The 15,216-nt window shown below is 54.8% G+C and overlaps 1 protein-coding gene across 8 annotated transcripts; it reads right to left on the bottom strand.

Annotated features, from left to right (window-relative positions):
* Positions 1-5,811: 5,811 nt before the first annotated feature.
* On the bottom strand, positions 5,812-15,176 carry DNAJB13 (DnaJ heat shock protein family (Hsp40) member B13). Of its 8 annotated transcripts, none has more exons than XR_010083020.1 (12): positions 15,075-15,176; positions 14,542-14,645; positions 14,156-14,317; positions 13,665-13,822; positions 12,998-13,111; positions 12,201-12,314; positions 12,038-12,114; positions 8,078-8,200; positions 7,439-7,575; positions 6,794-6,995; positions 6,406-6,543; positions 5,812-6,150 (listed from the first exon to the last, which is right to left on the bottom strand). XR_010083020.1 is itself a non-coding variant. In XM_063419287.1 (8 exons), exons 1-8 carry the CDS (start codon positions 15,140-15,142, stop codon positions 11,526-11,528), a joined length of 951 nt encoding a protein of 316 aa, XP_063275357.1. In that variant the 5' UTR covers positions 15,143-15,176; the 3' UTR covers positions 11,499-11,525. The 8 variants fall into 8 exon arrangements, 1 of the variants encoding a protein (XP_063275357.1); XR_010083015.1 differs by having other exon boundaries at positions 7,439-7,521; XR_010083017.1 differs by having other exon boundaries at positions 6,857-6,995; positions 7,439-7,521.
* Positions 15,177-15,216: the final 40 nt, after the last annotated feature.

Here is a 15,216-nt window from a genome sequence, read left to right as displayed (position 1 = left end):
ACCCTATCTCAGACTTTTCATTGCTGCTCTCTCTGCTTAGGGCAGTTCTGCTCTGTGTCCTGGCAGGGTGATGCATTTCAGCGTTTCCTGACCAAATTTACATATACCATGTTGTTTACTAAACTTTTGGAATTGTATTTCCTCCTGCCAGTGTTGAAATAGATCTGCTTTATCTGAATGACAGCCTTGAATTATCTGGGGCCTTGTGGGGCCCTTCCTTGCCGACCCAAAGGTTTTTCCTCTCAGACTGATGGAACCTTTTGTTGTCAGAACCAGCCTGACTGGCCAGAGTTGTGTCAAGGAAAAGTGCCCTGAAGGGAATGCGGTCCCAACACCTTTTGGTGGGTTATTTCTAAAAATAAAACCTCTGGGGCTCACAGGCACCGCGGTCAAAACTGCAGAGCAGCAAAAAGGTTTGCCAGTGGTGTCCCTGAGCCCAGGGGCTGGATTTATACCCTAGCAAGGGGGTTAAGGCATGGACAGCCTGGAATTTCACAGCAGCCTGTCAAGGGGGGGCTGGCACGGCTAAGCCAAGCCCTCTGCGTCCCTGGGGCTGGCAGGGAGATGCTCTAGGAAAAGGCTTCTGAAAGCAGCGGCCAGGAAGAGTTTGTGTGTTTGCAAATTGCCTCGAAGCCCTGTTAATCCCTGCTCAAATACGGAGCTTTGTAAGCTGAGCCCTCCTTTCTCAGCAGCCCCGCTGCTCTGCTGGAAAGCACAGCTCTGCTTAGGCAGGGTTTAAAGAGCAGCCAGCAAAACCCAGCGGGGCTTTCGGGGGCTCACCCCAAATCCAGCACTCCCCTGTGGATGTGCTGCTCCCAGCTCGGGAAATGGGTGATTCGGAAGAGAAAACAATTGAGACGTGAACAATGCCGAGCCCGCTGTTACTCAAGCAGGAATCGCCGCGTGAAGTCACCCTGTGCCGGGTGCTTTTAAATAGCTCCTCGGTGGGAAGATGTTTTGGTTCTCTCCGGGGCTGTCTGAGATCCACCAGCAGTGTTAATTAGCTGCTGCTGAAGGGTGTGCAGTTTGCCATTCAAGGTTTAGGCTGTGGGCTCCGTTTCTAGAGGATCAGTGCCACTGACAACTCAATTAGGGTCTATTTATAAAAGCCTGAAATAGGCAGGTTTTCATGTTTCACTCTGTAAAGGTAAGCGAAACGGTTTGAGTTTCTGTCAAATCATGAAAATTTGCTTCTCAGTATGGCTTAAATGAATGCTTGCTACATTTTATTACTTCTGTAACATGTGTCAGAAACCAGAGACAGATGTGCCTTCCCATGCACTCCCAAGATCAGAAAAATCTGTCTTTTTGTAGGGTTTTGGGTTTTTCATAGAGAGCATCCCAGTAATAACAACACATCATTCCCCAGGAACCTCGGGGATGGAACAAATGAGAGCCCTGCAGGCTCCTTCGTGGCTCCATCTGAACAGCTCTGAGTCCAAACAGATTTTATTGCACAAACCTCCTGCTCCCAAGTGACAAAGCAGAGCCGCGGCAGCCACCAGCCGACCTGGGAATTCATCCCGAGGAGCAAAGAGGGGGAGAAGGAAAAGCAAGGAAACCGCAGCACCACGTGGTGAAACCCCAGGATCCCGAGTGAGCTGGAAAAGCCTCGCTGGCCCTGCTGAGCAGCAGAGAATCAACCCCTTGTGGAGATGCGCCCTCTGCCGGCCTCCCCGCGAAGGGCTGCAGGGACACAGGTGCCACACGGACCGCACAGAGAATTCGTTTGGGATGGCTCAGGTGGCGCGGCAGAGCAGAGCCAGGTGATGCTGCTCGGGAACGTGATGGCATTTTCGCACCCTGGCACAGCTGAACAGTGCGGCAGGAAAGCAAAATGCGTTGCTGGGGTTTCACTTCTCATCTGAACCTTCTGTTTGCCACACTGAGAGAGCTGGGAGGCTTTTCGAGTGGTAAGATAATTCATGACACTGACAATGCATTGCAACTCCGTCCTCCCTTGAAGAGAAACCAAGTGTTCATTCCCAGTGTAAAATTAGCACTTCTTGTAGATCATAAAGACATTGAGGAAAAAAAAAATCTTGAACACTTAGCTCCTTTTGCTATTTCCATCCTGTTATTTTTTTCACTGAGAATTTTGACTGCTTTTCAGCAACTTTCTCTTTTTAATTATGGAATATATATTTTTTGTGAAGTGTAAGAGACAAGGAACGTTTTTGAGGAAAAATCTGAGGTAATCTATAGGGGACCAAATGAACAGTTTGGGCATAAAATCTGAGTTAATCTGTAGGGGAGACAATGAAGATTTTGAGGTAAAAATGAGGTAATTAGAAGTCAACAGGTAGTGAAAATTATCAGGGCAAAATATGAGGTAAACTCCATGGTAGAGAAAGAATATTTTGAGGTCAACTGAGGTGATCAGTAGTGGAGAAATTGGGAAAAATTGAGGGTAAAACTTGAGTAGCTCTATAAACCTAAAATGAATACTTTGGAGGGATGATCTTATGTAATCTTATGGAGGGGAGAGAATAAACGTTTTGGGGATAAGATAGTTAATTATGGGGCCTCTTGGTCATGAAATGTATGTCAAGGAAAGTTATTTGAGCTGGGACTGAATGGGGAGCCCTTGGGGTTTGCCTGCTTATGGTTTTGGGGTGCTCTCTGATGTTTTGGAAGAGATGACACAACTGCAATGACAAGCAGCACACAGGGCAGTGGTGTCTGCTTGTTTTTAACCTTTCCCATCAGCTGTAAAAGCTTCTTGCTTTGGGATTCATTTCTGCTCCCAGCACGAGCAGGAGCAAACCCTTGAATTGATTTGCCCCGCAGCAGAGAGAGGTCGTGGGAATTTTGAAGCAACTTCTCACTGAACAGACCGGCAGAGCAAAAGGCAAAAGTGTTCTTTCTCCAAATGAATGTTTTTCACTACGAGCTGGATCTCACTGCCCTCTCCTGGCTGGATTACCCGTGTACAACCCATCCCGGTGAGTGTCTCATCTTCCTCAGGTTCTCGCATGAAATTCCCAGCCAGAATATTCTGGCCAGCATCTTTTAATTCCAGTCAGCCTGGAATACTCGGATAACTTTCCTTTCTTAGCTCTGATCGTTTGCACAAATCCAGAGGAGCTACTTGGCCTGAACAGTTGCCCAGTGGAGCACCAGCCAGGCTGGAAAATCTCCTTGAGGTCTTTGTTGGAGAGTGGGAGAAATGTCCCTCCTGGCTGGGGTGTCCTTGGTGGGCAGAGAAATGTCATATTAGCAATGTCTGATATTGGCAGTGTCTGATTTTGGCCATGTGGCTTTGTGCTAGATGAGGAGGAAGGGGAACCTGCACAGCTCAGGTGGATGTGGTTGGGGGTGGCCTGACAAGGCATGAGCAGATTTCTGGGTTGTGGAATGCCTTGAAACCTCTCTCTGTCTGCTTTCAATGGGTTTCTCCTCGAGATTTCCTGTGGTCTGGCGTCCCTGGTGTCCCTTATTTTGCCCAAAGTCCAGTGGTAAAGGATTGAATAACTGACAAGTGGGATCTGGGATGAAAATGGTTCCGATAAAAATAGGCAAAGGATGCAGTAAGAAAAAAGAGCATGCTTTTAGTGGCAAGGGATGAAAATGATGGAGAAGGGCACTTTTCTGTTTCAGCTGGTGTCACCCGGATAAAGCCCCGCAGTGAGCAGCCAGTGCGGGACTGTGACAGCGGGACGCTCCCATTCCCCTTTCCCGGGAATGCCGATCCCGGCCCGGGGCTGGCTCGGTGCGGCCGCGGGGGCGCTGCAGGTGCGCAGGGCCGGGACCTCGGGACGTGCGATCCCTTGGGATCATGGGATTGCGGTGCTCAGGGATGCAGGAGCTGCCGCCCTTTGGAAACGTTTGAAGTATTATCCTACAACACATTGGAGGCTATTTCCGGAATTCCAGTACTAGCTGGATCTCATGCCCAGTGCAGCAGCCCGGCTGAGCCGCTGCAGGCTCAGGTTTTCCCGGGAAGCGGAGATGGCCGAGGGCCGGTGCAGTGTGCAGCAGGGGCTGGTTTTCGGCAGGCTGAGCTCAGCTGTGTCAGAAGCCGGGAGAGGATCGGGGCCAGACTCGGGACCGCGTGCGGGACCCGCGGGGCCGGGGCCGAGCGCGGCTGTCCCCGCGGTGCTGCCCTCCCGTGGCCGCTGTCGGTACCCAGTGCCGGGGGCCCGCGCATGCGCAGTACCGGCGGGGGTCCGTGCATGCGCAGTAGCTCCCCGTGCTCGGGTCCGCAGTAGCGCCCGGGGCTCCACTGCGCATGCGCGGGGCCTGGCTCGGCCGCCAGTGCGCCTGTGCGGGGCTGGGCCCCAGAGCGCAGGGTCCCGAGGTGGGGGGGGGGTTAGGAAAGGCTCCCTCCGGAGGAGGGGGTCCCTGGGGGGGTCAGGAGGGTTCCCCTCCGGAGGGGGGATCCACCCCCCCCTTCCGTCCCCGCCCCCGATGCCCTCCCCCGGACGGGGTCCAACCCAGCCCCCTCCCCGGGACCCCCTCCCCGGGACCCAGACCCGGGCGGGGGGAGAGGGGCCCTTCGTTCGGTGTGTTCAGAGTGACGGGACCCCCTCTGCTTCCCCCCCACCCCACACGCCCCCCTCCCCTCCCGGCCCCGCCCCCCTCCCCGGACCCCTGCTCCGGAGGGGGCTCCCGTGGGATGTGGGGACAGCCGGAGCCCCGGCGGTGTCACCCGTGTTCACCCTCAGGCGAACCGCACGGGGACACCGGCCAAGGGGGCCCGGCCCCGTGCGGGGGCTCCAGCGCGGGCGGGGGGCGCCGGGCTCCGGCCCTCTGGGCTTTATTCTCCGGCACCCCGAGCCCCGCAGGAGGGACAGCAGGGAATGAGAGCCCCGCCCTCACCCCGGGCCGGCCCCGCCCTCTCCCCGGGCCGGCCCCCCCTCACAGCGGAGCCCAGCCCGGGCTGCTCCCGGCGCTGCGCGGAGCCCGCGCGCTGAGGCGGGGCCGGGAGTGGGACCGGGGGTTTCTCGTTCGGCTCCTCTCGGTGCCGGCTGCGGGTCCCGAGAGCAGCCGCCTCTCCCCCGGCGGGCGGGCTGTGCGGCTCGGTGCCGGAGCCCCGGGGCGGCGTTGGGGCCCGGACCGGGACCGGGATGGCGGCGGGCGGCAGGAGCCGCTCCGGGCCGGGCACTGGGGCCGAGCCGCTCCTGCTCCGCCCGCAGCCCGGGCTGTGCTGGGGCACTGGGCAAAAATAAATCTGTGGCACAGCTCATTTCCTCTCCCAGCCTGGCTTCTGTGCGATCGTCTGCGACTCCAGCTGCTCCCACGGGCTTTTCAACCCGTGCAGCTGGAATGACCTGCCCGGTTCTAAGCACAACAAAGAGAATGGGAGAGCTCTCTGCATCAGGCAGTGGAGCCTCTCTGCAGTGTCCCAAAGGTGCAGCAGTGCCCAGCAGCTCTGGCTGGGATTTGAGGCGTCCCAGCGTAGCCCCTCTCTAGTGTTCCCCTGGAGCTGACACTTCCCACCCTCCCTGACCAGGGTTTGGGGGTCCCAGCACAGGCCCCTGGCACATCCCGCTGCTTCTTCAAGTCCTGTTTAACCAGGAGGATTTTTGGGGGGTACAAGCACCCAAAGCCAGCACAACTGGCCTAAACCCCTTCTGGGGAAATCTCTCTTCTTTCTTCCTCACCAAATTCCCACTGTCAAAACCCAGCCTGAGGCTCAGCTCCTCATCCCCTCAGTCTCTCCAAGGAATTGGGCTTGGATTTCCCAATCCAACAGAGTGGGAATGCTGCTGTCCTTACTGGATGTCCAAATTGCAGTAATTGCTTAAGAAATAATTGAAAGACATTAAAGGAATGAAGAGAAATTAAATCAGAGCTGCCAGCCCCAAGGGCCATCCAAGGGATGCTCAAACCCCTTATCAATGATATGCTTTAATTAAACAACTCAAGCAAAGTAACATCACATCGATACAGTAAGATTCTTTTTCATTGACTTATAGATAATATTGCAGAAGGTAAAACCCTTCTAAACGCGGAAACTCTTTTATATGCAGGGCACAGCTGCAGAGAGAGTCGTGGGATTCAGGGGAAAAAACCCAAAGTTTTCAGTCTTTACCATCTTCCACTGGGTTGTCATTGACAGCAAACACGGCTTCAGCCTCGGGAAGACACGGAGAGTCAGAGATTTTGCAGATCCTGGTCACCCCTCAGCCTTTCAGCAGGCACAGTCTGCAAGGAGAGAGAAGAAAATGGGTCAGAATGGACAGCCTACTTCCAGAAAATCATCCCAATTCAGAAAGCATTAAGCAGAGCTGTAACAATCTCCCCAAGGTCCATTTCCCTGCCCACTGAGGGCTCTAAGTTGAAGCACAGGCTGGACCTGCTGTGGGCAGACTTGCGGAGCCCACAAGTAAAAGCTACTGGGCCAATTCCATGAAACATTCCAAAATCAGGCTCCTGGGATGCGACCATCTCTTCTCTCACCTTCAAACATCCAGAAGGAGCTCTCTTGCAGTTGAGCAGCATTCAAAAACTTGTTAGAGCAGAAACTGCCTCACAAATTACACTGGAGTAATGTAGGCTCCTCTGGCAGGTATGTCAATAACAAAATGTTGTAGTTACCTGAACAGAGAAGGATGTAAGACCTTTCACCATGGGCTAAACTGGAGCACTACTTCAAACTGGGGCAGTGAAGATGGAGGGTAGGAGCTTTTCTAAGAGATGCGGTGCCTACCAGTGGGGCAGAGTGGGGAAATTCATTCTGAGTTCTTGGAGAAAACTTCAAATCTCACAGCAAGTAAGTAAGTGCTAAGTAGTGTTAGGTAACAAAAAAACCCCAAATAAATCCCAAACCCAAAGAAAGGGCTCAAACCTGATCTCAGCAATTCTTTCCATTCAATTCTCTCCTTGCTCCTTTTATCCTGTGAAAGCTCACCCAGCTCTGACATTCACTGTCCACACAGTAACTCTTCCCAGCCTTGGTCAGTGTCAGAGCCACACACTCAGCTTTGGCTGGACAACCTTCAGCTTCCACAGTCCATTTCCTCAGACTGTTCGCTCCCAACTCTTCCTACCTGCAGTCACAAGATTTTAGTAGAGCAAAACATCAACCTGATTTACCACGATTCATTTATGATTAATATTTCAAGATAAAGTTACAGCAAAAGCATTAAGTCCATTTCCACAGGAGGCAGAAGAAACATGGCTAAAAGTTAAATGGAGATCTGGAGAAGTGAATCAGAACTAACTAGAAACAACTTATGAAATTTCTGAGACAGAAATAGGAACCTAATGCTGTGCTTGATAAACAGAAAATGCTAACTACCATGAAAACTGAAGGAAAAGTTGCTAAAAGTCTTGCAGAGCACAAGACAGCAATTACAGGAAGCAGTCCAGTACATGTTACAACGCACTGAATTGCTCTGGGTGGAATAAGCTGCTCTGCAGAAACTATTGAAGCATATTAAGGTTTCTCAGAGGCGATTTCAACAAAGAATGATGTAAGGTTCAATCTCACCCTGTGCGGCACCTCTTGCAAGACAGCTGGACTTTCAAGAGGAAGCGGCTCCTCGTGAATGAGAGCTTGCTTTTCCAGGGTTCCTGGGAATGAACCAGGAGATGAGATGCCACAGGTTACATCATGCACTTCCCACTCTGAAGCCAAAAATCAAAACACAGCACTCCTTTAGAACCCTGAGACAGCCATGGATTCTGGGGATACGGGATACAGTGAAAAATTGCACCAAGACACCAAGAACAGTGCAGTGCTGGCTGGCAGAAGCAGCATCCCTTTGCCAGAAAATGCCATTCTGCAGCCAGGTTTAGAGAATTTTACTGCCATGCAATAAAAAAAGTATTATAGCGGTGGAATGAAGAAAAAAAATCCCCAAACCCTGTCCAGAGTACGAGGGTGAATATCCACAGCAATACAGCAAAATAAATGGGAACTTCAGAAAAAACCAGAGACATTAAAACCAGTCCAGATGAACAACCACTGTCTATTAGGACAATGCCTGCACAAAAGGACTCTGGTGGGACAGAGCAGCAGCAGAAGCTCCCTGCAGCCTTGCCAGAGATGTAACAGGAGCACCCTCAGTGCCATGCCTGGTGAGTGCAGTGGAGCTGGCAGGCTGACCCATAAACATTCTGCACTTACCTTTCAACAGAGTCAGTAGGGACACAGAACAAATCTCTCCGGTAGTCGAGATGCCTTGAGGCGTGCCTGTATCTGCTGCCAAGGGTCCTGGAGCAGCCAGAGCAGAATAGGGTTTCTACCATGCTGCAAGCAAGGAATAACATTTATTCAGAAGAAAATAAAAGGAAGCACCTCTCCCCATCCCTTTTCTTAAAAAAAAATAAAAATATAATCAGGCATTAGAATTTTTTTAACCTTTCATTCACGCTGTACACAGTATAAATGATGAGCACTCATCTTTTAGCCTGAATTTGCATCAGCTCCTCAGGCTGGCTGACCTCAGCAAGACCATCAGAATCGCTGAATTGTGGAAGGGACCTTACAGCTCACCCCATTCCATCCCCGGCGCTGGGCAGGGACAGCTTCCACTACCCCAGGGTGTTCCAAGCCGCGTCCAACCTGGCCTTGGGCACTTTCAGGGACACAGGGGCAGCCACAGCTTCTCTGGGGAACCTGTGCCAGGACCTCACCACCCTCGCAGGGAACAATTTATTCCTGACATTTAATCTAAAGCCGCCTCTCTTGCCCATCACTACATGTCCTTGTGAGAAATCCCTCTCCCTTAGGCCATACGCGGCTTGGACAGCCCACCCCAGATAAGCGCTCCAGGGGCTCTCGGGCCACACGAGCGCTCCGGGCCCTTTGCCGGGCTTGTCCCCAGCGCCGGGAACCCCCGACTCCGCCGGGACTGTGTCCAGCCAGGCCCGGCCCTCACCATCCGCACTCTCCGGGGAGCTCGGAGCCCTTCCGCCCCGGGTCCGCGGCGATGCTGGCGGCCGCAGCTGCGGCGGGAGGCAGGGCAGGAGGCACGGCGGCAGCGACCGCGGCGGCGCGGGGCTGGCGGCGCGGGGCTGGCGGCGCGGGGCTGGCGGCGCGGGGCTGGCGGCGCGGGGCTGGCGGCGCGGGGCTGGCGGCGCGGGGCTGGCGGCGCTGGCACTCAGTGCGCAGCAGGACGGGGCCGCTGTCCTCGGCACTGAAGCCCAGGGGCGGCTGTCGCAGCGTCAGGGCCGGCCCCGGGCAGAGCTGCAGCGCCGCGCTGTGTCCACAGGGCGGCAGCACTGGGGCCCGGCCCGGGGCTCCCCGCGCGTCGGGGACACGCAGAAAGGGACCCCCGAAGAGAACGGGTACAGAAACCCCCTGAAATAAATGCCCAACCACAACTAAAAGACCCCTGCCACCAAGCAAACTCAAACCAAAAACCCCTCTGTTTTAAGCTATGTTCCATGATTTCTTTATATTTATTATTTTTATATTTATCGTTATCATTTATCTTTTCTATTCATATCTATGCATATAATATATAGAATATTGTAATAATATAAGTAATGAGTAATATTATATATTGTGTTTATGTATATTCATGATATTATTTTTCATATTTATATTTCTATTCTATATATTTCTATTTTTATACTTTTGTACTTATTTTTCAAAATCCGTGTCTATTTCTTTGTGTTTTAAACTCTATCAATTCATTAACCTAACACATCAGCACCACAATTAATCAGAAAAACATTAGCCTGGTTTTCTAAGGGGGAAAGTGGTTTTAAATTAAAATAATATTGGTATATTTTCTCTTTCTCTGTTCTTTTGGGCGGGGTTTCTTTTTTCCTATGTTCTTTGCTTTGTTCTGGATTTCTTTGTTACTAAACAATGAGAGTTACAAAATTAAACGTCTACTTTGTTTTATTGCTACCTCTGAAATACACCTCCACTTGAAGTTACTGCTGCTGATCCTGTAAATGGCTGCAATGAGAACTGTTTGGGGGTAAAACAGGAAAAAAGGACAGGCAGCCAGAGGGTGGCTGGATCCTCCTTCCTCTCCCTCACATCCCCACAGCCTGGTTTGCATCCAACAGCTGTCTGAGAAGAGCCCTCCTGAGAGCAAGGGGGGGAAAGGAGAGTCCTTCACATTCAGGCACCAGCTCTTGCTTTTGTCACTCGCTCCTGTCAAAGCCCATTTGCCAGAGGCTCTGCAGGCTCAGCACCCACAGCTCCTCCACACAAACCTTCCCACCTCATGAAAGGCAGGGCCATCCTTCCTCCCCATCTCCTCCTGTCTTTATCAGCCAACATTCCTCTGTTAAGCAGGAACTCAGACACTAAAAACACCCCTGGTCAGCTCAAGATCCACCTGAGAGACAAAGAGCTCACAGCAATAACACAGCCACAAACAAAAAATAGGCGAGAAATACAATTTCAGCTCTCATATGGATTATGAACCACATTTGTCTCAGGAATTGAGGCCTTGCACAGCCACACACACCACAGGTTGCCCTGAAAGAGAATGGCTCCAGTCCCAGCACAGGGATGTTCACACGCACTGGGGGCTCCACCGTGTACAGCCACGGCACGCTGCTGCCAGGACATGCCGGCGTCACCCACGACGCGCGCCGTGCTGCCCTCCCGTGGCCGCTGCCGGTACTGCAGCCCCGGCGGCGGGCGGGACCCCGGGAAGGCGCCCCAAAGCTCCCCGGCCGCACGGACAGCGCGCTGCGGGCTCGGGGACAGGGACACGGGGCTCCTCTGGCCTCTCGGCTGGGGTTAAGTGCCCGGGAAATGGCGCTGCTAACAGCCCGGGCCTCCCTGTGGCTGCTGGAAAGGGGCAGAGGTGAAGAGGTGAATGCCAGAGCTCCTTTGGGATGATGGAGCTGTGGTGTTTGGGGGTCTGAGGTCTCAGCCGGGATCAGGACAGTGACAGGTTTATACCCCATAGAATTGTCTATTTATAACCCTCAGCCTCGCAGCCCCACCAATGTCCCTGTGGGACACTTGAGGGAATTCCCCAGAACTCACTGTGAGAGGGGGATGCTCCACTGAGCACCCACAACCTCACTATGCTGACTAAACCCCAAATATCCCAAATATTGGCTTTGGGGTAGGGATATCCCCAGCACGTTTCCCTCAGCACTGCTTTTCCTGGCACAGCTTCCCGTTATTCCTTTGGCACTTGCAATAAACCACCCCTATGGGGTCCGACTGCAGCGGGGTCAGGATCTCCTCCCCTTCTTAGGGCACTCTCCCAGGCCTGGAGTGCCATTGGAAAAGGCAACACAAGTGTTTTCTGACCTCTCCTTGTGCTGTCAGGGCTCAGCTGTAGCAGGGATAGATTCTGGGATTAGGAAAATAAAGCACTGAGGCTGGTGGGTGCCTCCCTCCATCCCCCCAGTCCTCCCTCAGGGCTGCAGAGCTGCTGCTGCAGGGTGGGAGCTGGAGAGCAGAGACCACAAAGCCAGCCAGACCCGGGCCAGGCTGCAGGGCTGTGGTTTTGGGTGACCTTAGTGTGTCTTAGGGGTCCCAGCTTTGGAAGAACTTCTGCCCAGTCCCAGTGCTGGCTCCAAAGCTTTATTGGGGGGGACAAGGGACGGGGGGGGACAAGGGACGGGGGAGAGGGGGAAGGTCACTGTCCCTAGGGCTGGAGGACGCTTCTCAAGACTGCTTTCACCTCAGGGCTGAGCCTCTTGGGGAAGAGGATGTCAAAGTAGATGTAGAGGTCCCCCTTGCGCTGGGGGTCCTCGGCCAGCGGCATTCCCTCCCCTGGCACCATTTTGTAGTACTTGGGGCTGCCAAGCAAAGGAAGGGCTGAGAGGAGCTGTGGGATGATCTCAGTGCAGGAGCCACCATCCCTAGCCCCACCTGCAGAGCCCCATGTGGGTTTCTCAGCTGATTTGCTCCTCCAGCTTCAACCAGGGCCTGTCCATCTCTTCCAGGCTCCAGCATCCACCCTTGTCCATACCCACACCCACCCCTCTCCTTGCCTCTGCTCCCAGCAACATGGGCCCAGATCAGAAGAGTCCCCCATTGTGGGCACCCTCCTCCTCCCTCCTGCAGCCCCAAACCTGCTGGGAAAGGCTTTGGAACACCCCAGTGTCAGGGAGGTTGCCTGCTCACCTCTGAGCCCCGTTTTCCCCTGGCACTTACTCCACAATGTCGTTGATGGGGATGTTCAGCAGCCTCCCATCCAGAGTCCACACATCCAGGGTGCATCCAGTCAGCGCCTGCCGGGCATTGAGTGGCACCAGGAGCTGCTGCTGCAGCCCCAGGGCCCAAAGGGGAACCCCTGACCCCTCTCTGGGCCCTTTACCTTTGCCAGGGGGATGGTGGCAACATAAAGGAGGTTGCTGTCGATTCTTTTGAACCTCGGGTGAAGCTTCTCTTGGACAACAAAGGTGATGTCGGCTGGAATGATGTTCGGGCCCTAATCGAGGGGAAAAAAGATCACAGAATCATGGAATGCCAGGATGGTTTGGGTTGGAAGGGATGTTAAAATTCACCCAGTTCCAGCCCCTGCCATGGGCAGGGACACCTTCCTCTAGACCAGGTTCCCCCAAGCCACATCCAGCTTGTCCTTGGAATCTTGAAAATTATTTTATACAGGGAAAACTGACACAAATTCCTGCTCTTTTGTTGCTGTTTTCAATGGGCTAGTGAGAAGGGAAGGGTATTTTCTTTCCTTAAGAGAAAAAGGAGTCTTTTATCCAAGATGCCTGCTCAGCCAAGGGCAAAACCCAAAACTGTTTTTCTGCCAGGAAGAAAACCACCCCTTTCAATTATTTTTTCTTTAACTTGTTCTATGGAAACTCCAGGCAGGGATGGCTCCTCAGAGTGCATCTGAGCACAGTAATGCTGACTCTCTCTGTTGGTCACACTGCCAAGTGCCCTCAGCAATGGGAAACCAGAACTTCCTCAAGGAAGAACTTTTCCCATGGAGTGGGCACAGCACTGGAACAGCTGCCCAGGGTGGGCATGGACTCTCCCTCCCTGGAGATATCCCAGACCCACCTGGAGGAGGTCCTGCCACAGTGACCCTGCCTGGGCAGGGGCGTTGATGATCTGCAGAGGTGCCTTCCACACCTGACTCCTGTGTGAGTCTGTGCTCACCTGGTCTCCCTCCTTCTCAAAGGTGACCCTGGTGCCACGCTTCCAGCCCGGCTGCACGTCGATGGTCAGGATCTTGTCCCTGATGGTGCTCGTCTGGCCATCCTCGTTCATCACCTGGGCACACAGGGAGGATCAGGAGTGCTCTGCTCACCAGAGGAAAGCTTTCAATCCCTCCGGGAATGGGGACTCCACTGCTGCCATGGGCAGCCTGTTCCAATGCCTGAGCATCCTGTCAGTGCAGAAATTTTCCCTAATATCCAACCTGAACCTCCCCTGGCACAGCTTGAGGCTGTTTCCTCATGTCCTAGAGCAGGAGAGACTCAGGGCTGGCTCCAGGAGACTGGGACAACAAGGAGGGGGACAGAGGTCACCCAGGGCACGCAAAGGAGACACAACTCAGTGAGGAAATGGAGTTATGGGAGCCAGAACACACTGAGCTCCTTCTCCGCCCACCTCTGAGACCAGCCCTCGCTCCCTGCCAGCTCCCACGTTGCTTCCCGTGCTGAATTCCCTTTGCCAAGCTGGGGGGGACAACACTGGTTCGGGTCCTTCTGGGCTGGGTGCTGACCCCTCCCGGGGACAAGCTCCTGGAGCAGGGCATCCCCAAACCCCCGATGTCCCACACCGAGGGCAGAGCTCACCCCAAAACCCGCCCCGGAGCCCCTACCCTGCGGGAGATCTTAATCTTCTTGGTGCAGCCGTGGAACAGGTCCTCGAGGGACACGTAGAGGTCCCGCACGATGGGGGGGTCCTGCCGCAGAGCCCCCCGGCCCCGGGGCCCCCCGAAGGGCAGCAGCACCTCCGAGCCATCCGCGGCGAAGAACTCTGAGAGAGGGGGCACAGGGACAGCCCCTCGCCGGGTCAGAGCTGGGCGGCCCTGGGAAGTGTTCCCTCCCATCTTCTTTCCACCCGGAACCGCCCCAAGTGTTCTGTTTCCAGGAGCAGCCTCGCCTCCCTGATCCCTCTTTGTGATGGGCATCCCGGAGAGGGTCACAGCGGCAGCTGGGGAAAGCTGACAGCCTGGACGTGCAGCTCTCCCCTGCTCAGGATCTCTCCTCCCAGCAGCAGAGGGATCTGAGAGCAGCTGGAATGCCTTCCTGCCATGGAATCACGGCAGTCACAGAGAGACCCCAGCCACCCCCGAGTCCCCCAGGCTACCTGCAAAGGGGTTGTCCCCTCCAAAGAACTCCCTGAAGACTTTCTCAGGGTTGTTGTGGAACACGTATCCCACGCTCCAAGGGTTGTCGCTCGCAAACTCCAAGGGGATGCCACCTTTCAGCCCCTCTTCCCCAAATTTGTCGTAGATGCCTTTCTTCATAGCTTAGGGAACAAGGAAGTGTTGGGAATTGAGGGAGGGCGCCAGGCTGAGATCCAGGTTTGGTTTGGGTGGAGGCTGGAGAAGAGGGTTCCCAGGAATGGGGGGGATAGACATGGCAGTGTGTGCCAGCTCCCAGCTGGGCTGTGGGTCACCGAGCTGCTCCTGCCAGGAATTCCCAGCCCCTTCCTGCCCCTGCCGTCAGTGGCAGGGGACACTCCCCACTTACGGTCGCTGAGCACGTCGTAGGCCTCAGCCAGCTGGTGGAACCTCTTCGGCCCCCAGGGCTCCTTGCATTTTAATGGGTGGTACTTCAGGGCCAACTTCCGATAACTACGGATCACAGGATGCTTTGGGTTTGGGGGGACTTTAGAGCCCATCTCATTCCCACCCCCTGCCATGGGCAGGGACGCTTTCCACTATCCCAGGCTGGATGGGGCTTGGAGCAACTTCAGCTCCCTGGAAGGGGCTCTGAGCTCTCCCTGGAGCCTTCTCCTCTCCGGGTGAGCACCCCCAGCTCTCCCAGCCTGGCTCCCTGGGGGGCTGCAGCCCTCAGAGTACCTCCGTGGCCCCCTCAGACCCACTGGAGGGGACAGGAGACACCCATCCCCACATCGAGGCCGGGCTGTCCCGCACAGCCCCAGACCCTTTTCCCCCTCCCAGTCCCCGCTGTGGGGCAAGGCCAAGGACAGCCCCACTCCCACACCACCCCCCGGCTCCCCCCCGGCCCAGGGGGTCTCTCTGCTGCCGGGAGTCCCTCACGCCTTCTTGATGTCGTCGGCGGTGGCCCCGCGGTCCAGCTCCAGCACAGCGTAGTAGTCCAGCCCCATGGCGTCCGTTGCTATAGCGACGGGACTTCCGGTCCGCGCCGCGCGGGGCACCACGGGAAACGTAGTTCTCCCGC

This window comes from Prinia subflava, chromosome 25 (genome assembly GCF_021018805.1).
Source record: "Prinia subflava isolate CZ2003 ecotype Zambia chromosome 25, Cam_Psub_1.2, whole genome shotgun sequence".
NCBI classification, from domain to species: Eukaryota; Metazoa; Chordata; class Aves; order Passeriformes; family Cisticolidae; genus Prinia; species Prinia subflava.
This window is presented reverse-complemented; position numbering and strand designations above follow the sequence as displayed.